Consider the following 27,599-nt stretch of genomic DNA (forward strand, 5'->3'; position numbering starts at 1 on the left):
CCCATAGTGGGATCCATCAATGTTGGGTCATTTGGTTATTTATTTATTTCAGTAATTTAAAATGTCACAAGGCAAAATGACCTAGCCTGTATGGTGTTCACAGTAGAAAATGTCTGGTGAATTTTTTTAAATCCTGACAATATTTTAGAGGCTGCCTAAGACAACTGCACAAAGGCCCTCATGAAGGAGCCTCCAGCAGTCCCCTGCCACCTTTCCTCAGCTCCGCTTCGTCCATTCTGCACGCAATCCTCCCACCACAAGGCCTGGGACACTTATGCATGCATGGATGACTGTGAGAATACATTCTTTCTCTTTCTCTCCAATTCCTTCCTGAGTAGACTGTGACCCAGGTTAACGGTCAACATGAAAAAGGGCTCCTAATATCATTTGAATACAAGTCTTTCTCAGAGAATAATTCATCAATAGTTCAACATTTCACCACATATGGATACCCATACCAAAAACCATTTAGCTAAATCTATATTAATAATGGCCACAAAAAAATCAATTATTGTAATACAAACAGTTCACAATGTCACACATAAACTAAATTAGACAAGCAAATAGAAACAGCCTGTGTGTGTGTGTGTGCGTGTGTGTCAGTTCTGAGGATATCAGGATCAGACCTGTGATTGTATGTCATGATGGCCTTGTGCTGGAGTGGAAAGAAAGTGGATAAAATAGACAGATAACACTGGTTCAAGTGTGCTATACTTTGCAGAATCTTATTTCTCTACTCTGTCTTCGAATTTTTCCATCCTATCTTCTTCTGATACTTCCTGTCTAGTTTCTCCTGCTCTCTCATTCTTTACACAGCTCTCCCTGTCATTTCTTCCTTGTGGTCTCTCCTCACTTTTTGAGTTTTACTCTGACAGTCATCTTCCGCTGATGTTTACAAGATTCAACCTCTGAACAGCCGTTGCATTGCATGCCGTCCATGATTCAATTAGTGCGATTGAATCACAGATCCTTAATTAAGCCTTTTAAAGGAATCATGTGGTGTGCTGGAATCCTGAGGAGGGGCCAGATTAGATAAAGAACAGTGAGAACATATGAGGTGGAATTGGTTTAGTGCCATCCAGCCGTGTCCTGTGAGGACTGCCAAAGTAAGACTCAGTGTGGGTCAGGACTCTCAGGAAAAAAACAGACCTCACCTCTGTATGGGGCTGCAGTCAAGGCTTGAGAAAATGAACTGGTCTGAGATCAGTGTGTGAGCAGAGAACAGCTCAACAGAATAACAAAGAGGTGAGCCAGATCAGACTGAGAGAGAAAATCTGACCGAATAAGCCAAATCAAACTGTCCTAGATTTTTCATCTTGACAGAATAGTTAAAATAACAGATTTAAGAAGGAAGTTCAGGGTTAAAATCAGATAGAATGAGCCTCAAAATTCAAATATATACGAATTGCGCCTATTAAAATACTGATGAATATGATTAGAATTCCTGATTTTAAAAGGTTTGAAATAAAAGAGAATTGTTTAATTTAAATAGAGTTTGATGTTTGGCTACACTGGATTGCATGCTGTCAGTGAATATGAGCAGGTTTGATTTCTTGAATTAAGCTTACTGTTTAATCTCATCAATGTAGAGTTTTTGATTTTATTAATGATGATAAGATGAAATATATCAGTCATAACAATAATTTAGGTTTTTTAATTAAACAATGTTCTGATCCAACAATAATTAAAAGAAAGGTTAATTCATATAAATGTATAAAACTAATTACCTGCCATGTAAAACTGACTAATACTAAAAAACAACAAAATTGGCTGAAGAGTAAATTTGTTAATAAATGTAATTAAATGGTATTTAATAAATTACATGTTAATAAATGGACTAAATGCATATATGCACTGCACACAATAACTGCTAAATCTTATAAACTTAAATCTAATAATCTGGCTTTACACAATTTTGGAAATCAAAGTCATGGTTTCCAAGTTCCTGAATGCTTCAAAGGAACAAGTAGTTGCTGGATTTTCAGAGAAACCCATTCAGACACTGAATCTTTGAAGGATTTTCAAAGAGTAGTTAGAGACTTTTAGCATCAAGTAAACAAGATTTCCTTGAATAGACCTATGTATTTTGCTTTGATTTTAGGTGTGCTTGATTGCTTAGTGGGAAGTTCCTGTTTGGATAAAAATCGTGCATATGGACAGTTTGCAAAACAACTGGTGAATAACTTATTATAAGCATATAAACACAATAAATGCTCAGTAAACAGACAGACTGTACCTTTAAGCATCTTTAGGTTGATGATCGGTGCAGTAATCACTTAAACTAACACACAACTCATTCTATACAAATGATCCTTGTCTAGATGACAGCATTAGGGCGCCATGTTTTTTGCAAATGATTAAAAGGATTCTGATGTGTCACGATTCATACATAATAAATAATAAAAACCTTAAACCTGCACCAGGCTCAGAAGTAATCCTGCACTGCCCTAATTGTGAAGTGACATCACCTGCTTTTCTTTTCCTTTGACAGAACGAGGCAGGAAAGAGGAAGCACACCAAACCAAATCTGCCGCCCCTCTATGATTTACCATCAGACACTGGAACAGTAGGTACGTTCCTCATTTTCTTTCAGTTTTTCATTCTCTTTGTCACCAAGATAATCACAAATAAAGAAGGAGAGGGAAATCTTCTTCTCTTCTGTGTTTCCATAAATAACATCAGAGAGCGGATTTCTGGAGCTGGAGGGATGTGGGAGAAGGAACTGATGTTATTGTGTGTGAATCAGGGTAAACAGGAGGTCAGGGAGAAGGGGTGTGATGAGACTAAACTCCTTTGAAAGAGACGATGATACAGCCTTGACTGCACACATACACACACACACACACACGCACACACACACACACGGTCACAAGGATAGAGGCAATATGCTATAAATAGCTCAGTCTGTGCGCAGATTTCTTGACATAAACACAAAGATCTCTTTATGGCGCTATACTGATATATGCTATGATATAGGCACACTCAGATGCAGACTGCACTTTTCATTTGCTCTGTGTAACAAAAGGCTGACGTTAACATTGAGAGACACAATGTTGGACCAGCACCAAATCACTTCCTGTCACCCGAGACAACCGCATAAAAGAGGGTACCAAGCGGACCAGAAATAATTCCTTATAATTAAATTTTGCACTAGTTAATTCAAATGGGCCCTTGCCCATCGTCCATCCTAAAACGCACATTGGGAGCCCCTGGCAGACAGACAGGGCCCTCGGCTCTGCCAATTATTAGCCAGTGTGAGAAGACAAGTCAAGATTGTGGGTTCTGCTGATTAAAGGAATAGTTCGCTCAAAAATAAATGACTATTTACCCACTGTCATGTTACTCTAATATAGAAACTCTGAAAATCAAGGTTAAACAAATACATAAATACTAACAGTAATAAAAAAAAAGAAAAAACTTTTGCATGCTTCATTGAGTCTGTTTATCTAGATAAATTAACAATAGTCAATAAATACACCCACAGATAAATAGTAAATAAAAAAATGCATTATCATAATAATTAGGCAGCGGCTATTTGCAAGTGTAAATAGAGATAGAGGCTATTTGCACTAAGTAAAAATAGCAATGGATTCTATTTACAGTAATTGAAGTACATTATAAAACAGAATGCAATAAAAATAATTTGAATTAAAATGTTCATTTTAATTCAAATTATTAAATAGATGCCATGGTTAATGCCCTTGCTGAGAAAATAAAGCACTCCCTACACCTACCCTAAATTTTTATTGAAAATTTCTGATGTGATTTGAAATTTAAAAAAGGAGAAAAAAATGTGTCATAAGTCATCTGCGCCACTGAAGTTCATGTCAAACAGCACACTTTGGTGGGCGAAGTTAGTGTAAATAGCCACTGCTGATATTTGCACTTAGTGTAAACAGACACTCCATAATAATGATCAAATACTTATCAGTGCAAACAATGCAAACATAGCATTATAGTTAACAAAAAATAATTAGCGTCACTTGAAATAAAATAAACATTAACATTTCTATAAATTATTTATAATTGCATACAAATGACTTATTATTACATTTGAGCTCATTTCCGAGGCAAGGCATTTCTCAATTTCTTTTAGGTTAACTTGACAATTATCTGAAACTGCAATAAAAATGGTTAAAAACTATACAGATATATTTTTTTTAAATAAAAATGGCAATAATAATAAAAAGTTAGCAAAAGTATACTTAAAATAAAACGTACATACAAATATAAATAAAAAAGAATTAAAAATATGAATAAAAACTATAATAGTATCAGAATGATACTAAATAATAAAGTTAACAGTTACTATAATTGTAAGAAAGAAGAACAAAAACAAATATAAGTGCTGTATTCCAAGTCCAATTGCATTTTTTTCCATGAAACAACAAACAAACAAATACATGAATACAAAAATAACTGACTAATTTAGTTAATTAATTAACTAATTAATTAAAGCACATGGGATGATGTAAAAGTCAGTAGATGATGCCAGGATTTTCACGCTTAAGATGTACTTCATTACAAAAAAAAAAAAAAAGAGTCCAACCAAAAACAGACGTGCACATTAAATGCGATCATCACAAATTTGCTGTCTGAACTATATGTTCCTTTGTTATGGACATGAAGTACAGACTGTTCCTCATAGCGGGACGATTTAGATGATTTTAGCGTGGCAATTTTCTGTCTTTTAACCATCCAATGTCATTTTAAAAGTTAGCCACCCTTTCAAAAATCACCTAGTCAAACAGGCTTTGCTGAACACCAGTTCCCTTGCTCCTGCTGCAGTTATTTGATTATTTTCCCTGAGGGGTTGATTACAGAGGGAGGTAATTTATGGGCCACTTCATTGCCAATTCAATGGGCACATCACCTGTAAATAATTGACACTCTTCATGTCCATTCCAACATCATCATATCCAAATCATATTGATGCATCTCTCTCTCCTCAGAGTGAGGTCAGCAGCAAATCCCACTCTAAATCTACAGCATGCACACACACAGACACACACACACACACACACACACACACACACACACACACACACAGCTCAATTATGCTCCCGGAAAATTCATTCATATTGTATGTTGAGCCATCCATTCCCAAATAAGAAAAACTACATTTGCATTTCATGAGGGAAACACCAGTGCTTGCAAGGCAGAATAGAATTAAAATTTAAGATTAAGCTCAAGTTTTAGGCTTTGGTGCTGCGTAAATGAAATGTGCACATCTGTTGTTTTTTTTTTTGTCTTTGTGCAAGAAAAACTTAATGCGATCCCATCTTTTGCAACACACATGATTAAACAGCAAGAATGGATCAATTAAAATGCAAATAATAAATTACATCATTGTCATAAAAAGAAACATTCAAGAATTTCAGCTGCAGTTCAGTATATAAATATTGCAATAATATTATTACTGTTGGCTTGATTTTGAATGGTAAATATTCTAATAATCTAAGTCAAGTGGTGTATAGACTTCAGAGTTTTTTCCAAAAAAAAAAAAAAAAGAAAAAGAAAAAAAGACAACAACAACAAAAAACCCCAAAACAAAATACAATTGTAAAACTGCCGACTTTACATCTTAGAGCTGCAGCGGGGCTGGCAGAAAACTAAAGAACAGAATGATTAAGGAATACCAATACACTCCTGCTTTGCAAGCACTGTAATGAAGGATTTAGTGTGTTGTCATTAGTTTTAAACAGCTTGATTTAGCTGGATTATGTTTTAAGCTCACAAGTAAACATTCACTCTACCAAACATGATCAATTAAAAGAAAATCGAAAGAAAATAGCTCAAGAATTGCTTTCGTCAGATTTCTAATAGATAAGATCAACAGAACTGCAATAATTTCCATAATTACTGTAGGAGAGAGAACACACATCTTATACTTTCAGAGGTTCGATAAAATTCAGACCCATTTTAGTGAAGTAAATCTAGGATCAACACTGCGATCTCAAGTCTAAACACTCCCTGAATGATTAGGTATGATTTAGAGATCCAGTTTGTCTGAACTATCCCAGACTGCCAGCAGAAATTGCCTGTTTCTGAGGCTGTTCATTAAGTCGCCTCTAAACCTTGAATTGATAGCCATTTTTAACTTCATAAAAAAGTTATGAATATTAATTTTCCAATTTGAAATGGCTCTTACCTCTCCTTTCCCATCTTCCCTTCAAACACACATACTAAAAATGGCTGAATAATTTATCAATTGGCTTCTTACACTTTAGACAATTAATTCAGTGATGCAAAATTAATTATGGGTAGTCCCTTCCCGAGCCCGTCCTTTCACAGATTGTAATGGAGCATTTGAAGGGAAAAGCTTTATGGCCTGCAGTCAGAACTCAAGGCGGCTGAATACATTAAAGTCCTTGACGTTTCATGTAACGGAATGACAGTAATGTAAAGCAACACTTATATCACAAGAGGTGAGCCTCTACGTTTATGTGTGCGTGTCTGCTAAAGACAAAAGCGCTTGTGGAAGGAGATAAAGTGGAACGAGAGAACGAAAAAGAGAGAGAGAGAGCTGCGCACGCAACGGGTAGAACACTGGCCCGGGTGCTGTCGTGCCCTAAATCAATGGCATCCACTCCTGGAGCATGCTGTCCTGCTGCTGGTGACTTGTGAGTGGTAGGAGAGCCTTGGCCTGTCATGAGGGTTATATATAAGCTATTGATTCCAGGAGCTCTCCGGCACGTCTCTCCGGCTGTGTCTGTACACATAGCATCGCTCCTCTCTGACGTGCTGACTGACAGCACACTGTTCACAGCGTGGCCAGACTGATATGTTCTGGATTTGGATTAATGACCTGTAACAGGGAGCCCAGTGTGTGTTTGCGCCACACACATAGAAAAGCTGACATGCACTAGTGTGGGAATCTAATAATCACACATACATTTTATGTAAAAATTACAGAAATGACTGGCATGTATATGCGTAATGATAACATCATGGCAGGTGTCCTGTTGATCTGTATACTGTACACACACAGGCACGCTGTGTTCTTCCTGTGCCACTCCACTTTAGACCTGCTGATGGAACAGGACTGGTATATGTGTGCGACAACGAATTGTGGTGGGGCAGGTTACTCACGAAGCTCCCTGGAACATACCCAGGTCCTATTTTTTTTATTCCTTCTCCTTACATAACACCAAGACAACACGCATAGTCCGGCTTCCCGTCCATTCTACTTCAGATGGAGCAGGAGTGATCGTTTCCAGCTCCACTGTGCCAGGAGAGGACCTGCTGACTTTACACCACCCACAGAAACAGCACCTTTCATCCAGCATCGTCCATAAGGGTCCCGTAATCTAAAAATAACTATTTTATATATATATATATATATATATATATATATATATATATATATATATATATATATATATATATATATATATATATATATATATGTATATGTATAAACTGATTCAAGGAATATTCTACGTTCAGTACAAGTTCAAGCAACAGCATTTGTTGTATGATTACCCAAATAATAATAATAAAAATAATATTAATAATATTTTCAACGGGTCCCTTCCTATAAAATGAAATAAAATAATAATTAACTAATTAAAAACAATAAAACAATAAAAATACAAAATATAATACAATAGAATTAAAAATAAATACAATTACATTTTAAACATATAAAAGGGATCAACCATAAATATTACAAATACCTATTGTTTCAATACCCAAAATATGCAAATGGGATTAACATGATTTTTATATTGAAATACTGCATACTAATCTAGTGAATCCTTTTTTTTTACTTTATTACCATAACAGTGCAACTCCATAAATCCTAAAATAACAAAAAAATATTTAAACAGCTTTACAGATAGAATTTTTCATTTTAACAGGAGAGTTAATATAAGTGTTCTTACAAAGTGATTAGCTTTACTGCTTCTAAATGCTTCAAAATGAACCCCATAAAATTACATTTTAAGTCCCTTAACCATAACCTTGACTTTTGCGTCTTTTTAAAATGGACTAGACAAAAATTATTTTACAACATTACACCACAAATGCTGTTGAATGAGCATTTGTACTGAAACTATTAATAATAATAATAATAATAATAGTAATGTTCAATCTCAGGAAAATGTCAAACTTGTCCTGCATGGAGGCACCCCTGCCCTGCACATTTTGTATGTCTTCCTTATTAGACCCAACCAATTCGAGTTTTGCAATCTCTAATGAGCTGATGATTTGACTCAGGTGTGTTAGGTGAGTGGAATATGCTAAATATGCAGGGCACGGGGGCCTCCAGGACAGGTTTGAAAACATCTCATCTCATTGCTGTAAAATAAAGCTGAGATGATCACATCTATATAATTTTTCACATGAAGATGTCCACCACAACACAACCAAGAGTGAACGATAAAGCAGACATGGTGGGCTAAGACAGTGGCATGAAAGCAGGAGGAGCAGAGGATTTAGAGATACTCTGGGATTCTGGAGGAGAATAATCATTTAGCTATGCTATTGTGTATGTGAGTGTGCTTCCATGTCTGAAGAACAGTACAGGGGCTGTTTGGAGCTGACAGGCCGCCAGTGTGCTGTGCACCGGTGCAGAAGCACTAATTGAATTAAGTCTTTATTATTACACTGCAGTGGCAGCACTTCTCCCCATTTCGGCCCGCTTGGCTGACACTTTCTCCTTGAACACCTGCTTGACATCAACTTTTCTTTCCAGCTTAATTATTCAACCATCCCCTCATTCAGTGGGCCTCCTTCTGCAGCCTCCCCTTACACACGCTGGCATTAGTGTTTACACTTGGTCACGCTCCTTTAATTGTGCCCGGATCTCTTCAGGTTAACCTCTTTGCTTTCCGCCCGTTGGCACATGGACAAATGGCATGCAGAGGCATTTCCTGTGGCTGCTGTGTGGGCAACAGTTTGATCTCTCTGCAACAGAGACTATACTGATCTCTACTGAAGCCAACTGGAAAAGCTTGATTCCTCTCTGTGATTGGCTTGCAAGTGACATTTTAAAGGGAAAGTGTAGCCATAAATAAAAATTCAGTCATTATTTGCACAACCTCATGTCGTTCCAAACCTGTATGACGTTTTTCTTTTGCAAAATACAAAAAAGGGTATTCTGAAAACTATTTTTGTCCATGCAGTCAAAGTCAGTGGGATCCCAAAAGAACACTGGAACCTACTGCCTTACAATAAATGGACAAAACACATGCGGCACAGAAGAAAAAAAAAGTCATACGGGTTTGAAACGACTTGAGGATGAGCAAATAATACAAATTTTTTTGTGGGGGTCCTATACCTTTAAGAGATCAAATAAACCAAGCATGAAGCTTGAGATGCCGTCCATGCTCATTTCTGGCCAGGATATGTTTCCATAAACAGGCCCTAAACCATTTGACTGACTCGAGTCTGTCAGACTCCATCTCAATCCACTCTGACGTTCTGCATTTTTCTGTGCTCTCTCTCGCCCTCCCTTTTTACTCTGTGTGTGATGTCCCCTCCCTTCTTTAAACCACATCCATCATAACTCAGCCCATCTCCATTTGACTCACTCGCTTTCTTCTTATCGACATGTTTCCATTTTCCTCTGCTTTATCCCTCCATCATCTTCACTCTCTGTCCCCTTTCCATTTTTCATCCTCTCTCTTTCTCCTCCAATTGACTTGTCCGTCTTCCTCTCTGTCCTTGTTCTCTCTTGCGCTCTCTATTTTCCCATCTTCCTCCAGGGTGTGAGTGGCTCTTGCCCAGGGGGCCAGTGGGTGGCACGGTTGCCCTTGGTCAGGCCCCAGGCTTGGCAGCTCTTTTGTGGGGCATTGTGTCCTCTCCGGGCATGTGGATGGATGGGGGGCGTTGACGTCAGTCTGGCTAAACTTCAATCACTCTACCTGGGGAAGGTTACAGAGGTTTTGGCTAATAGGCAGAGCTGACATATCTGTGGCCTTCAGACTCAAACACCTTCCTACATTATTGCTTTCGTCCTTTGCCGCTCTCTTTCATTTTGGTTAAATACAAACTATATGCAAGTACATGATGAACAAATGCTTCTAGAGATAGTGACAAAAATGGGCACACACTCTCACAAATAAAAACATCCAATTGACAGAGCACTAATTTAAGTGTTGCTGTGGAGTGTGTGTTCATTTACTGGAGTTGTTGCAAATGCAATTTGCTGTTAGTGTGTCTGGGACTGTGTGCCCATTTGTGTTGTCATAGCTTGGGCCCGTCTTCTGCGCTGGCGGTGTTGCTGTAGGTTTTAATCAAAGCTCTGTCTTTTGGAGTGCTCTGTTGGGAGCTGTGCTGGAGTGGATGCTGGGACAGGAAGCAGAGAGGAGCAGGAAAACAGCAAGAAATAGAGAGAAATAGAAAAAGAGAGGTATGTTGCATAAAGCCATGAGGGTGGCAGACAACAATGTCATTGCAGGTCCTCAGAAAAGAGCCATTCATTGTTTTAAAACTTCAGCATAGGACGTTCCAGCAAGCTGTGCCCAACTTCCACAAGTGAGATAAAAGACATTCAAATACAAGCATGGAGTAACCAACACGAGATTACAGCCCAAAACTAGACTAGTTTCCCCGGATTTGGTGTTTTATGCAAAAACAACAACAATAAAAATTACAGCGATCCCAATCCTGTCTAGACCAGCATATTTAATCAAAGATGTTTTCTGTTAATAATTCAGACGTTGTTCTAAAAACTAATCTTTCCCATTTAGTGCTTAATATGACAGTTGAGGTTTCTAGCACCCCCTTAATTTAGTATGAAAATTCTGCCAGTATTTAAATCACACTACATTTTTTTGCAGACTCATATAACTTTAATTTTTTCTCTTGGGACACAAAAGCAAATGAATAAATTACACCAAACTCATTTATAACAGATATTTTAAAGACATACAGTAGCTTACAAAACAAAACCAAGCTGGATACACAATAATGCTCATGGATATATAGCTCGCTTTCTTCTAAGCTCCTCAAAAAAAAAACAACGATCCAATGCCATGACCTCTGCAAATCCAGTGATTAGTTCTTCCTCAAAAGCATTCACTGTATTCACTGGGTATCTAACAATATATTTCTAGGCAGACTGGTACCTTTGTCCTATTTTCAGTCAAGGACTAAAGTGTGGGATGGCAATAATGAGAGAACAGTATTGCTGGATGCCTTCCAGAGACGTATGACGTAAACCTGAGGCCAGCCAGCATAGTGCATGAAGCTAAGTGAAGGACAGGTGCTTCAGCTAACCCTCAAACATTAATGAACTAGATCTTGAAAGCAAGTTTGTCTATAAATCATCCAAGACCTCCATCTCACATTAGCTTATAAACAAAGATGTTTAAAGGGAGCTGGCCAAAAAACTAGCATACGTTTACTTAAAACAAACTAAATAATACCTACTGTAAACTGAAATATGGTTCAAAAGAAACAACTCTTTAAGATTTTTGTAGAGATTGTCTTCTTTTTATATTTTCACTGACACTCAGAACGCAAGTATTAGCATGTTCAATCTTCTGATGTTCAGTGCTAATAACCTTATTTCTCCAGTCTAGACTAAAGAGTTTCTCATTAAAGGAAGAGTGTATGTGATTTTGTGTGTGCGTGTGTTGAAAAAGCAGTGAATCCCGGCTCTTTTTACGCAGTCAGCGCCGCGGGGCTTCAGCCGAACTCACCTAAATCACAAGGCGGCTCCGGCTTTCATTAACACTTAATGCAGAGCTCTCCTTTTAATAGAAATGGAAAAGGAGGTGGCCGCCAGTGTAAATTAAAGTGCGGTGTGCTGGAGTTGTGGGAGATTTTCCGGGCTTTGACAGGTATGGCCTGAATTAGCTGTAGTGTTGTTCCAGTGGCCGGCGTGCAAGCGGTCTTATTGATTTTAACCATTGTTGCACTTCCTGTCTGAAAGGGAATGTTCATTACAGCAACCAAATGCATCAATCACGGTGCTCCGGCCTTGGATTATTTAAAGACACAGTGCTGAACCTAAGAAAACCATAATAATCATGAAGACCTTCTTTTATACGCTACTGGTCAAAAGTGTGAAATAATTGATCATTTTACTTTATAATTTATTTCTGTGATGGCAAAGCTGAATTTTCCTCAGCCATAACTCAAGTCTCCTTTGTCACATTTTTCCTTAGAAATCATAATGTGCTAAAGAAGCGTTTCTAATTATTATCAATGTTGAAAACTGTTGTGCTGCACATATTTATTATTTAGCAATTACGCATTACATTGACCAAAAGTGACAGTACAGACATAATTGTTATAAAAATTTGAATTTATAAAGTAATGTTGTTTATTGAACCTTCTATCCATCAGTGAAGAAAAAAAAGGATCACAGTTTGCACAAAATATTGAGAAGCAAAAAAAGTTTTTAGCATTGATAATAAGAACAATGATTAATTATTAAGCACCAAATCAGAACATTTAAATAATTTCTGAAGGATTGTGTGACACTGAAGTCTGGGATAAATGTAATAACATATATATATATATAATAAATATAATTATCATAAATTACTGCTTAAAATATATTAAAATAAAAACAGATTTAAAATGTTAATAATATTTCACAAAATTACTCTTTTTAATGTATTTTTCATTATGTGCAGCCTTGGTAAGCATAAGAGACTTACCAAACATAAAAAAAAAAGAAAAAAATCCAAACTTTTGACCGGCAGTGTATATATAGATTAATCAGTTCATTCCCGTGTTTGTACTGACTTTATCATGCACAAGTCTTTTCTTTCAGTGTGTTTGTTGTGGTTCTCTCTAGTGACTGATCTCTTGGTAATACGAATAGAATATTCCTTCTGTCTCATCACAAGCTTGGCTAGATCTTCACATGTTTGTTCTGTATGTACAGTATGTGTCTGAGTGTGTGTGTCTGTGTGTGTTCAGAGCCCCAGGCTACGCCTCCATACATGCATGGCCTACTGCTTAGCTATTACACTCTCCATGGCCCATTGACCTCTGCTTCCCTTGTCTCTCCAGCCCGGCCTGCCCAGAGGCTGAGTCAGTTCCTGTAGCCTGGTGCCTCAGAGCGATTGGCTTTCCACCGGGAAAGAGGAGGAGCAAATGACATACTGCAAAAAAATCACTTAACCACATACCCCCTCATAACCCTTGACCCTTAACCTTCACTCTGCTTTGACCACTGGAAAAAACTGTAGCTTTTAGTCAAAGCACAGCTGTCATTTGCCTCTCTTATTCTGCCTCTCTTTTAAAAAATATATACATGCTAAATGACAACCGCCACATGTTGATAAACAGTATTCATCAGTCAATTCCATCCCTCTTTATGTTCCCTGTTGAAAACAACTGAATGCTTCTAGCTAAATTCTATAAACCCTAAACTCTGTAGCTAATCATGCCGTCCCTGGGATAGTTTTCCCAAGGTGTTAATGTATATATATATATATATATATATATATATATATATATATATAATTATATATCATATATATCAGTTTATATCAATGCAGTTTGCTACATTTCTTGCTATTGCTGGTAGACTGTGTTCTCTTTGTAGACAACTAAGACATTTAAAATGTAAATAAAATGTACCTGGGGAACTAAGCTAATACATTTTTATATATCACTCCTAAATTAAAGTTTTCACTGAATTTAACTCAAAATGAATAAATAAATTTACAGTCACTTGCTATTAGAAGAAAATGGGCAATTTCATTCTTATATATATTAGATAAAACACCTATGGATAAGTTGACTTTTTAAGATGACACATTTTAAATGTGTATTTGGTTGGGGTAAAAGTCCTTTTTTCTTAAAAAGTTCTTTCAGAAGTGCATTTTATGGCTTTAAAGTTGCAAGACATAGACTATAAGCCACAAAACTCTTTCTCTTTCTGATTTTATAGAGTATTTAAAGGATCACTGTCTGGTCACCATTCTGAATCTAAAAAGCCCTGAGCGTGTGCCATAACTGCCATTACAACATTCCACTACATACAGTGCGCACTAGAGCTCCTCCCAATCTCCTTTTAGCCAGTGATAATACACATTACTGAGTGCAGAGCCTATAATGAGTAAGCGCAGAGAAGTACACTTTATTCATGGGCTCATTTTTTTTGTGTTGAAGATAAAAAGCCGACGGGGTGCTCTTCAACTCATCTCTAGCAATTACACAAGGAAATGTCTTATAATTGGCTTTTGCTTTATGTCCAGCCATTATCAATGTCCCTTACAGGCAGAGAGAAAAATTGGGAGGAAGTTGGAGTACTCAAAGTCCATTTGCACATGAATTAGGATTGTTAATAGGGATGTGCAAAACTATGTCTTTTCAAAATCAAGTAGTTTGTTGCCTGACTAATTTTTCTTATATGGACCATACATAATTAGGCTGGATTTGAGGTCATCTGACCTCAATTGTCCCATTTTTATGGGGTGTTCATATAAGATATATCTTATCTTTTGAAATTTCAAAAAATGCAGTGACCATGGCAAACTGTTAAAACAACAATGCAATGATCAAAGACCTTGCAATGACTTTAGATTGTCTATAACAAAGTAAACGTGGACAAATTAAAAATTTTAACAGTAATATATCATGCAAACCTTCCTGTCACAAATTACTTTACAAACTGACTAGACAGTTGTCAGATGGAAGACCGAAATTAATATATATATATATATATATATATATATATATATATATATATATATATATATATATATATATATATATATATATATATATATACAGAGAAAGAGAAGAAACTGTGTTTAATACACTATGAACAAGCATGAAAGATGGCGGCATCACCATGTCAGCTTTGGTTTTACTCTGTGCCGATGGCGCCCAACACTTCCTATGTGCAGACTCGAGGAAAGCATGAGAGTGAGCAGTTTCCAGTGTCTGGCACTGAGGAGAAGGGACTCTGAGCTGTCTAATAGTATAAGATCGGCTCTCTCTAATTGGGAGAGAAGTGGGACTTCCTTCTGGAAGCAGGCAGGAGATGGAGAAAGCACTGTTCTGTTTCGACAAACTGGATAGAACAGGAGACTGGAGGGCTTAACCTGAGGCTAGGAAAAACAGACTGAAGAAACACACAGACTTAAACCCTGGCACGTACGCACACTGATACACAGTGTGTGTGCCCACACTATAAGCTTCTTAAAATATTACACCACAAGAGACCTGACATTGTGCATCAGAGGATAAATTAAATGTAGTTTTCCCCTAAAATCTCCCTCACCTTCAAGTAACCTTCCCACTCTTATCTCTTTTTAATGATTGGTTGCATCTACTGTCTGTGTGGAGTGAGTTTTACTCTTGGTGATGGAAGACATCATACACTCTGTCCTAACCGGGTGGCATACAAATTCACAGTGTATAGTAATTCTGTCCTGTTGGCACTGAAAGTAAACTAATCCAAAATGCACAATCAGCTATATTTAATATGCACAGTAACAATTTGAATTTTTGACCAATGAGATCACTGTGGACAGGGCTACTTTTTCTTTCTTTCTTTATTGTGCTGTTAATTTTATTTAACATATTTGACCCATTTTTTTAAATGTCTCATTAGATTATGTAATTGTAAGAAAAAAAACTCTTCTTTTAGTTTTCCTTTTTGTATTTAAAATTTTTAAGACAAATGAATACTACCATGATATACAAATATTCCAAATACAAAAAAAAATGTTTAATCAAAATCTATTCATTAAGTTTAATTTTATTGTTAATTCTTGACAGGTTATTTATGATGTAGTCCCCCAAATCGTTCTGTCCCAGAAAGGCCAAACATCCAGCGTAGCCACATCGGCAACCTCTGTCCCTGTCTAACTCTGAGCCCTCTGCATCAGCAGGATCATTGATGCTGGATAAGTGCCACTCCATTACACATCAAATCCAGCACCGTTGACCTGGCTTACAGCCAATCAAGTGTATAGTCAGTCTATTTAAAAATACACAAATCCTACTCTTGTGGGGTTTGGGAACATGTAAATTCACCAGAGCTGCTTCAGACCCCAGGGCGAGTTATCAGCCATAAACCAAGATGACAGATTTGATTCAGGTGCATGCGCATTTAGAAAGTGACATGCTCAATTTTCCCTCTTCGATGTCAGTCAACACCTACCATCTACTTCTGAGCAGCTAGACAGCTTTCAGCTCACACCTTCATTTATTAGAGGACGTTTAATTTGCTGTTAGATATGAACACATTACCATCGCACTCACAGAAGAAATGAGAGCAGAGCATTGAGCTAAGAGCTCTGCTAATAGGCTATTTGCAGTTATTAGTCCACATTAATAATCCATTACCTGTCAGGCTAACTCTTAAAAGAAGTAAACCTTTTGAAACTGCCATCAATGTCCACCAATATCAAACACCCAACTTTTAAGATAGCGGAGATCCTCGAGTGGGTTGTTGGGGAAACTTCAGCTAATGGCTTGATTTAAAGATCACAGCGGTAAAACCAGGAATTCTGGGGGGAAGAGATTTCTGATGGTCAGTTGACGAAATGGATATTCTTACCTTGTTTTAGGGGATGTTGTCAACCATTCTTCATGCTTTTCAAATGTTATCAAGTATGCTGCAATTTCCTGTCAAACATAAGACAAAAAGACATGTAGACGTTACTGTTACAGGATATCGACAGCTTTTTAATGTATGCATTAAACTACGTTTTAAACTATCTGTCTAAGACCATGTTGCATTCAAAACCGACTCGCGGGCTCAGGAACAACACTGTGGAAATTGAATTTAGAGGATTTTGTGGACATCGTTTCTCCCTCATTGTCTGAAGCTCACATTATATTATGTGAAGACGTGAATGACATAAAAACCTCCTTACAGTGGCTGTTTGATTGCTGTAACAAAAGAGAAATCATTTCTTGGGATGCACAACAGGCATGACAGCAGATGATGCGATTTCTGGTACCGATGTTAACCCAGTCATCACTGTCACCCAACAAAAGAGACAAGTGGATGAGTGAAACGTATCCCATCGTTCCTTCACAAAGCTAATCATGGGAAATGAAAGCAGACCGGGTACTGACAAGCAACCTCATGATTACCTGTGACAGCCAGCCATTCATTTCACACTGAGGGCATTTGTCATACAAAGACAGCAGGAAATGCGGAGGGACACGAATGATGTTATCAAAAAGGAGTCCAATTATTTACTGATCTTAGCTTATTGTTCTGGGTAAATTAAGATGAAACGGAATAAACAGCTTAAAGAAAAGATCTGTAAAGACTAGCCGTAACATTGCTGACACCGAGTTCAAGATCATTTGTGATGAGAAATGTTTTCTTGAAACTTTACTATTTATGTATTAGTTCCTGGCAGTTTTAAATTAATGTTACACTCAGATTCAAAGGATTAATCACAGGTACATACTGTACCAGCATAAAAGTGATCTGACTTTGATTTCATTACTGTTTTAAAATTCAAATGGCTTTTCACTGAAATCACTTAAATAGCGGTTCTCCGAAAAACGGTCAATCAATAAGCTTACTTTCTAGAACATTACGTAAAGCAGTCCACATGATGCAAATCCATCACACTACAATCAATTTCAATATTCGGAGCTTGACAAGATTTTATTTACTAACCTAATTAAACACCGTAAGCCTATCAATAATAGCCCAAATTCTACTCAATTGCCAAAATTCGATGGTATTCAGTTGCCCTTAGGAGGTATAATATATATTTATAGTCAGTAACTCTATGTTTTAATCCTGTCACAGTTGGCAGTAGAGCCATCCCTTGAGGTACCAGGGTGCCAAGACTGGCAGTGCCCACACAGAGAACGCTAGAATTGGTGATGGCCTGCAGGTGCTGTCTGAGAGATAGCGCTGTTCTGATTAACGTTCTGGCCTCCTGTCATCAGGGCCAGAGGGAAAGAGACAAGGACGAGGGGAAGATTCTGTGGAATATGACCATGGAGAAAGAGAACCTCTCCATAATAAAAACACACACACACTTACCTGGCCTGCCAAACCTAAAATTCTTCAGAGGAGTTACTATATTATATTTTTGAGAAAGAGAAAGCAGGTTTTGCACTTAACTTGTTTTGCAGTTAACTTCTTGTGCTATTAAAAAAAGAAAAAAACTTGATCTTACTAAACTCTCATTTAAAACAGTTAATGTGTGCGGTTAAGAAAATAAAACAAGTCCATGGTGCATGGTGCTAATTTACCACTGTGCTTGTGAGTAATGTTTGTTCCACAAGCCAGGAAAGATAGCTGGGGGCGAAACTCCTTCATTGACCTTGAGGCCCATTTGAGATTCTTCTTCTTTATCGTTTTCCCATTAAAAGTCAACATGCCGACCTCTGAGCTAGGGGGATGAGCCAGGAGGCCCAGTCCAGTAAATAAAAGGCAAACGTCGGCATCCCCCACCCACTCCCCGAACAGATGTCGAGGATTATTCCAACCCCCCGATCAGCCATAAAGGTGCAATAACCTTACGGCAAAAAAAAAAAAACACAAACAAAAACAGAGGAGCCATTAAACAGCTGTGAGAAACAAAGTTTGTGCTGTGTTATAATGCGAGGCTAGTTCTCTGTTGAGTTGATCTGGTGCAGTTGTAAAGATGGGGCATCAAAATCTGGCCAGCACTGTCAATCAAGTGCTCTTTAAAACTTGGGTCAAAGATACGTGAGGTTCCATAATAAAGAAAAGAACAAATCTTTAAAAATATACTCTTTGTATTCCTGTTGGTTTTGAAAAACCTCTTACAAGTCAGGTTTCAAGTTTAATTTTTCCAATATGTTCAAAAGATTTTATATATAATATTTTGAAAATATTGGGAAACTTACAGTATTTGATATATTGATATACAGTACAAGGTATATTACTTTCTGTAGTTGAAGACAAATTAGTTTGGAGAAAAATGTGTTAGGAATTTTCAATGCACGTAAACAAGGCTCACCATAGGCCATTTTTTACAGTCCAAAATATATATTTAGGCAGCTACAAAGTAATCTACAAAACTCCAGCCAACACATATGGTTTTCTCTAGTGAAACAATTAGTCATCTTGATCAAAAAAGGTTTTTGCACATCAAGTGTGACTTATATGACAAGAACCACCACATTGTTTAAAAGTAGGACATTTGACAAACAAAAGATTGCTAAATTAGAATAGATAAATGTCTGTGAACCATGAAAAATGTATTTCTCTACGCAGTTCTCTTGCTGACCTGCATTACATGGAGAAAAACCTGGAATGTTTTCTTCCAAAACTTTAATTTCTCTTCAACTAAGGAAAATAAGTCATATACATCTCGGATGGCCTGGGGGTGAGTAAATAATCAGAACATGTTAATTTTTGGACAAACCATTTCTTTAAATCTCATGTGGTGTGGTGACATTACATTTATAATATGAAAAATTAATGTATATATATTATATAAATATCATGTCACTATAACATATAAGATTTATAAGATTTACAGTTTACAGTTACAAGGATATTGTAATAATAAAATTAAGATTTTAGGATTCATAATACCATGTTTCTTAATGTTAAGAACTCAAATCATAGAGGTGGCATTGTATTTTTGAAGAAAAGAAAAAAAGCACATTATTGTACCTAACACATACAGGTTTGATTAAGTCAAAAGGTAGCAAATAACCTTTGTGTGCCACAAAGCTGCCTGTACATGTGCCTGACATCTTTGCACCGCACTCTAGCATTACTACAAAGGAGAAAAGGACCTTGACATTGGAGAGTCTGTAAAATCCATGTATCAGGAGCTTACATCAGAAAAGCTGATTACTGAGAACCATGTCTACCTGCACCTGTTTAAAACGCTCTTAATATGCTAAATGGTGTCACCTCTACAAGGTGAACTAGCACACATGAAACACTCCCACCTTTTTTCCCATGTCCTCTCCTGTTTCTGTCTCCATCTGAGGGCAACACGTAAATAAGAACCTCTGATAGGCACATCTCTGATTCAATTTTAAAAACGCCTCCCTGATAGGATACCAGACAACAGCGGCCTCAATTTTCACTCAAACTGTCATCCTCGACAGCAGCTAAAGCAAGAGGGTCTTTTGTGAATATAAGGAAACGTCTGGCAATTTAAAATAAAATATGACACGCATATTTCCCTTCCTTTGTTTCTGGTGTGGAAAATTGACACAATAACAGCATAATGCAAGCAAACACAATTTCGCCAGATACCTTCATCCTTTTTAAATCAAGAGGAGACAGAGAAGCAGCTCTGATAAATGCAATTCCCATCACATTTCTCTTGTGCACAAGACGCTGCTTGTATTGGCAGACATTTGATGAGGTGTTTGTTCCACCGGTAGTATCCGTGTCCCTGGCTGACCCTTGTCGTCTCTACCTTTTGCTTCTGAGTCTTAGATTGATGTTGGTAAGGAGAGGCATCAAAAGCATCAAAATTCACAGTTTGAAGTGACAGGACTGATCACTTGAAACAACGACAGACGTTCCATTAAAAACGAAGATCGGCATCTCTCTGGCATTATCCCAGCACCCATCAGACACTTGCCTCTAAACACCATCCATACTGCATCTCACTGTTCCCATGAGCCATTGAGCAATTGAGACTAAAAAGCTCATAGACATTCTCAAGGGAATGAACTCCTCTATTTGAATCCTAATACTCTATTAAGTCTAACTGTCTTTGGGACTGTTTAATTTAAAGGTCCCGATGTCTCTTTTGAGTCTAAAACAAAAAAGTGACTTGATCAAATGGATTCATCATTCACAGCATGAGTTTTCATGGGTTGCGCATATGTCAACCTCATTCTTTCAACCCACACTGTTTTCCACTAGCACTCTCAGACTTCAGTGTACTTCTCTGAAAAGAGTCCTATACTAAAACACACTTTCAAGCTTTCTACAGCATTCTACTCTGTTATAAAGGCACAAATAAGTCCCAGATATAGTGGAGTAAGTAAATGGGTTACAGAAGGCCTTTACCGTATAAGATAAATGTTCTTGAGAAAGAGATGCGAGCGCACTGGATATTTGCTTACTTTATATAGAACTGTATAAAATAATGATGCTTTCATTAGATTGAATAGTGAATAAACTGAATTCATGTACAGTGGGGTCCAAACTTCTGAGACTGAAATCTGGAATTCAAAACGTAATTTATATCTGGAAGTAAACAAAGGATGCATAAAACAAACTAAAATAAAATGGTAAAATAATTGCTGGACTTTTTGACACTTTACATGTTACAATGCTCAGACTTTTGGTGGAGAGCTTGGTGTCACACAGTATATGATTCTGACCTTGTTCTCCACTTGAGAGCAGGAAGTGGGAAGATGGATATGAGGGATTGGGGGGCGGGATGAGCCTCTCAACCGATTCTATTCCCCATGATACCTTGTTCTCACTGGAAAGTGAGGTCATCTGATATTTCCTGCAGGGCAACCCATGAAACTGACCTCGCCAGGGCAGGGTGCAAATGGATTTGAGGGAAACCGGGGTAGAGGATTGAACTACCCAGGCATCCCTTAGGGCAAATTGAAATGCAATTAGACATAGAAGACAGTGATACACAGGGAGGGACAGTTGAGGAGGGAACAGGGAGATGAGAGGATAAATGAACGAGAGTGGGAGAGGTGTGAGGGTATAACAGACGAACGAGAGTCAGTGGGGATGAGAAAAGGTCAAGGACTTGAGAAAAAGCTGTGGAGCTCTGCATCTCTCACACAGCTCATTAAAAACAAGCACATCATTGTAAGACGGTTTACACACTTCAGGAGATTGTGCATTAAATGGATGAAATGGATAGGGCCTATCTTGACCTGTTATCAGACAAAATCAAAACAACTTTTATATGTAAAAGCTAGTTCACACTCTCCCCAAAAACTGCAGCAAACCCCCAAAAAACTATTGTTGGATTTTCTTGGATCAGCATGTTTAGCCAGTTGGTGTTTGTTGAAATTGATAAAACAAACAGTTATATCTCACCATCTCTCAACACTCTAATGCTGCATTCACATCATGTTGAAATTATCATAATAATCAGCTTCCGATTAATAAAAAACACTCACAACTTTAAATTCGCACTATAAGTGAGAAACTCAGTTTATGAATGGAAATGAGTCACTTTATGCATTACTTTCTGATGATTATTTTTCTACTCCAAACTGTTGCTAAGAATTTAAATGCAGGCTAAAAAAAGATTATTGTTAATAGAAAATAACAATAAAATTAAAGCTTAAGTATAAAACAAAATACTTAAAAAATGTGTAGTTCACCTTAATTTTTCAATTGAACAACCTGTTATTATGGCAAAATAAGAAAAATCCAAATTACATGGATAGATTTTTCCCTTGTGAACTACAGGTTTTTGAAAAAATAAAATAAAATAAAAGGATATATCATAAATATTTAAAATCACACTACATTAAAGAGTATACAAAAAAATTGCAACCATGCACTGATCTATTTCAGCATTTAAAAAAAAAAGCATGGAAAAAAAACACTGGGGGAGTTCAGAATATTTTCTGAGTTGCCATCACAACAACTGAACTCTAGCGACCAATTGTAGAGTTTTTGAAATGTTGTTTTTTGTTCAGATAACCCTAGTTCAGAGAGATCAGGAAAGTCATGCTTAGAACAGAACATTCTGTGTGCTTTAAAACATTTTCAACATATAAGATATATAATTTAGAAATATATTTTATAACATCCATTAAATCTATGGATACTTTTAAAAGAAAAAGACAACAGGAGAGTAAGTTTGAAAATATTCAAGACGAATGTGAGTTCAGCTAGAAAGCCACAGAGGAGGAAAGAGAAGAGAGAGCAAACAACAAAAGCACTCTGACTCCTGACAGCTGCACTTGGCATCTGCTGGCATGGTGTGGTGCTGTTCTACGAGTCCCTGAGCAGGGTTAAAAAGCTTTGCTTTCCAGTCAACCACCTATTAATCCCTGCATGCAGCCTCCTTGAGCAGCCCAAATGAGGAGCAGGAAAGGCACTCGCAGCCGGCTCGGCGTTATAGCCCCTCTGCGCACGCCCCGCCATGGCCATTCAATACTCATGATGCTCAGTGCTGCGCCCCCTTCCAAAGCTTTTGGCCACCAACCTGCCGACTCAACAGAAACCAGTGGGACGTGGCGTACCCTGTAAACAGGTCTGTAGGACGCACAGAACCCTGTCAGCACGCTCTGAATACATCTGGTCTGTAACCGGGCAGGATGGAATCCATTTACTGCACATAGGCAACCCTCTCTGCTCATTTGAAAGTCTCTTCAAGGCCCTTTGCCCTTTCCCATAATATGCTTTTAAAGGGTGTGGGCAGATCATATCTCTTTCCCAGCACTAGTCAGACAGACAGCCAGTCTTAACCGCCCCACACAGCCTACATTATACATACAGTTGGGCCGAGATCAATTCTGAATTGATCCAGAATAGCTTAGATGTTTTCCAGCTGGTGGTCAGTGTTTGGCTTGGCATGCTGATTCGCCTGCGGTGCACCTCCCAGGTCCCAGACACTTCGAGGCCTCTCGAAACAAATTATCCCCATCTCACAGCATTGAATCCTCCCCATCAAGGGCTGAGTGAGTGACTGAGTTCCAGCCGTTCTGTCTAGGCCTTCTGCTTCCACAGCGCAGCCTCTCTGAGTGGAGGAGGAGGATGTATTGTGGGAGGGTTCGCACTTAGCAAGATTATTTTGCTGCTAGTGCCAGGTCCCACTGCACGGGATAGAAATGAAACTGCTCTTTGAGGGGATGTCATCATTTTAGAAAAGAAAAAAGTGGAGATGGTGAGCATCACCTCCCCTCATAACAACTCCGCTCTGAGCATGACAGCTCAGCCTTGGCTACGCTTCCCAAGGTCTGTGTATGAAAAGTATGTGACGGGACGAGTGATGCTTTTGTCTGCTGCAACAATAGGTCATCTCTGAATGATCTTTCTCAGCAAATATCAATGTATGTGATTGAGATTCATGTGATTACATTCTATACTAATTGATTTGAATACATGCTAATTAAACCAGTAACGCATTTCATTGTAATCAATTGACACACTTAACAATCATATTTACTAAGAGAAACATCAGCTAAGAAGGTTATATGGAAGGTGAAAAGTACACTCTTTTGCTATAAATTGAATTGAAAGGATGAAAGATAGAATGATACAAAGGACAAAGGGTAAAATAACAGAAAGGACAGAAAAAGATAGAAAGGACAAAAGACACAATGGCAGAAAGGACAGAACAAGGACAAACAAAAGATAGATAGATAGATAGATAGATAGATAGATAGATAGATAGATAGATAGATAGATAGATAGATAGATAGATAGATAGATAGATAGATAGATAGATAGATGTGGCATCACAGGCTCTGAATAATAAAGCCCTCCAATTCAAATTTCATGTGGTTGGAATGAAGGAAGAGGGGAAGTTAAGTATGCCCTCTGCCACTTGCCTTGGGCACCAAAGCTCAGATGCACATCCTCTGACTTATCCTGCTTTTTCATGGATGTGGGGGAGGATTGAGCAGTTCTTCGGTTGGGACACAATAGGATACTCTATTCCCTCATGTGGCGATGAAGAGGATCATTTGTAAATGTCGGCCATTCGCTCCCACTCTTACTAACTCCATGGGGAGCAACCAGGTTCACTTCCCAGAGTCCTGCAGCGTTCTCCTCCAATCTGCCCTCTCGTGTCCACGCTTGGAGCCTTCTTCATCATCTATACAGCGGGACACCTCCCCTTCTCCAGCTTCCCATAAGCCACCATCCGCCCCAGCAAGGGGAGAAGAGCGATGCCTTTATTACCACATGCAGGACGGCCCTTCTGCCATGGCTGAACAGGGAAGTACTAGAATCTCTGTATTCTTTAGTTTTTACTAGAATTGTCATTCAATGAAAAAATCATAATCAAATGAATTAAACTACAGTCCAATTAATTCATCGAATGCACATCATTTAAATACAGTCAATATGCATTAAAAATAAACTCAAAAATATATATAAATCTATATATTATTTTCTTTTTATATATTTACTACACATCATCCTAATATTATGGCACCTATCAAAAGATATTTGAGTTCTTCCAAAGTCCTTTTAAGACAAGTTACAACTTAAACTGCCAATCAAATGTTGAGTGATTTAATAGTGGTGACAGTGCCATTCCAAGTGTGAGACAGACTCATTTTGGAGGGATCATGGGTGGAGTGGGAATTAGAGTAAAAAGTGAGTCTAATGCAGTGTCACTGAGTCTCATTGACGAGAGTCCCTATGGCGCACCTGATGTGTGAGAAAATAGGGCGAGAGACACAGACACCATGGAGCCCTGGCAGACCTGATCATTCACACGACTCTCACACAGCCCTGCTTTAACCACTGACAGACTCCAGACTTGAACTAGTGCTTGACTTGACACATAATCATGAGGATTTCCGATGCCTTGACCAAGTACAAGGGTACTCAAGACTCAAATCAGTGGCAAAATAACAAATATCACAATCACAGCTTTAGCGATTTATCAAAAAGACAGACATGCAATTAGCCTACACATAAACAACCAGCTAAATAATGCTATCGGTCATATTCCAAATATGTAATGCTATTCACTGTGGTGTAACAAGTAACCTATCTTGAATTCATTAGTTTACAAATTTGCAGGTATAACCTTAAAACCACGGATATTCAGAAATGCATTTGTATGGTACTTGGTAATTGCTTGCCTCTAAACCACCACACTGTCTGTCTGTGTTCATTAAATAAAGTAAAAACTGTATAATGTAAGACTGAACATTTTAGGTGTATAGTTACATTTGCAAAATGTGTGGTTGCTTGCTGTGAGCAAAGCTCGCCCTTAAGCTTACTTTAAATAACTTGACTTACTGAGGGGATGCTTTGTTATTACCTTTCTAATGTCAAAAATGTCATTAGTTTACATGTAAAACAATTGCATGGACTCAAGTCTGGTCTCAGCTACTACTCTCCTCTTCTGGAAAAAGGAGCGGGTCTATTAGGCTGTGCCTCTACTTTCATACACTTCGCCAGCCTGTTTATTTCAGAGCCCAGAATCAATTAATGCTGGAATTATCCAGTGAATTCCACTATTCAGCACAGCAAATGACTGGGGCACCCTTGCGTGAAACCAATTTCGAACTTTCAATTCGAGGCGTGCCCACAACCACCTACTGGGCTCTGCGCAAAAACGCGCTTCACTTCGACTGTCCTGCCAGTGCCGGTCACCCGTGCAACCCAGCACACGATTTGAGCACCGCTCCGCTCTATAAAGAAACAACACAAGAATAAGAAACAATGCAGACATAGGGAAAACTAAAGTTTCTAGTGTTTCAAACTAAAATCAATCCATTAGCATTGGGAGAAGAAATGTCTTCTCAACAGAAGGAATGACTAAAACTGCACTGACAGGAAAAACATGTTAGGAAATTCATAGGTACAGGGAGAAGAGTTATTTCAGCTCAACAAAAGTTGTGCTCTATAGAATAGAGAAATAGCCTGCGGAACTAGACATTTTCAAAATTGGCTAGTCGTGGGCTGGCTGAATCGGTTTGTATGGAAGTCCTGTATAATTATGGTGGTTTTGAGTTCACTAGACACACTTTTTAAGGGAACCTTTACATAACACGCTCGAGCGTTCAAAAATTGTGCAACAGCACAATTAAATGGAACAGAACGCAAGTTTTTAAAAGTTGAGCTAAAGTTGAACGAATAAGTCTTAACACTGTAAGTTTTACTTTGCTACGGTTTTGCCATGCAAACAGTGTGAAACTACTAATAAATTAAACTGAATAGTAAAAATTACTACAATAAATATAATACTGGTCATTGGTTCATTGGTTTTAAAAAATGGCAATGAACAAACATACACATACACACTCAGAGAGAAGTCAGCAGGCAGGGTACACTCTCTGTTCAAATTAGCTGGTCCACCTAAAGTGAGCTTTAATAGAGCACTGAACTGAGACCTACTCATCACTCGTCACTCTCTCTTTTCCCCCTCTTTTTTCCTCGTAGTGTTGATTCTGCCATTGTACTGCAGGCTTTGATTTGTCTTTGAGAGGGAAGGATTTAATTGAAGTGTGTTTGTGCTATCTAGTGCATCTGTCAGGCTGCCTTTGTTTGGCTATCAGAGTGCCAGACAAGCAGCCCACTGCCTCTGCCCTCTGTCGCCGCTTTGTGCTGAGATCACAATAAAGAGACAGTGCAACTGTGAAGGTCACACCAAGATAGAGTCAAATAAAGCTAAATCTCTCCTTAACAGCATTTACCTTTCAAATAGCATCAAGGCAGGGCGATGACCTGCCTGGGGCCATTATCGTCACCTCACTTTCAGTTCAGAAGTATACTGTAAGATTTTCAAACAGTTTTCAGTGAAATGGCTAAAAGTTTATTTGAATGGTTTAAAATCTTATTACAAATCCTAATAGTTGATAGTTCTTGATATTCAGACATTTTTGATGACTGGATAAAGTAAAGTTACATCATTTAATAGAAATTAGTTACAAAAGTACTAATATGTAGCTAGTTAAATACTGTAGAGCTTAGCATAAATAAAAAAAAAAAAAATCTGAAAATGCAATATGGTATTTTCAAGTGTACAAAATGTTGTCAATTGAAGCAGTGCTCTTAAAAAGCACAAATTGGTACCTTGAAC

General features: G+C 37.9%; 1 protein-coding gene across 9 annotated transcripts in view; it reads right to left on the minus strand.

Moving 5' to 3' along the window:
• Positions 1–27,599, minus strand: part of camta1a (calmodulin binding transcription activator 1a) — a 300,932-nt gene that overhangs the window by 154,685 nt on the left and 118,648 nt on the right. For all 9 annotated transcript variants that reach the window (XM_043225259.1, XM_043225261.1, XM_043225258.1 and 6 more), the window contains one exon: positions 16,484–16,551. In XM_043225259.1, coding sequence (XP_043081194.1) covers positions 16,484–16,551 — 68 coding nt within the window. The remainder of the gene's footprint in view (positions 1–16,483; positions 16,552–27,599) is intronic.

Source organism: Puntigrus tetrazona, chromosome 23, assembly GCF_018831695.1.
Source record: "Puntigrus tetrazona isolate hp1 chromosome 23, ASM1883169v1, whole genome shotgun sequence".
NCBI lineage: Eukaryota > Metazoa > Chordata > Actinopteri > Cypriniformes > Cyprinidae > Puntigrus > Puntigrus tetrazona.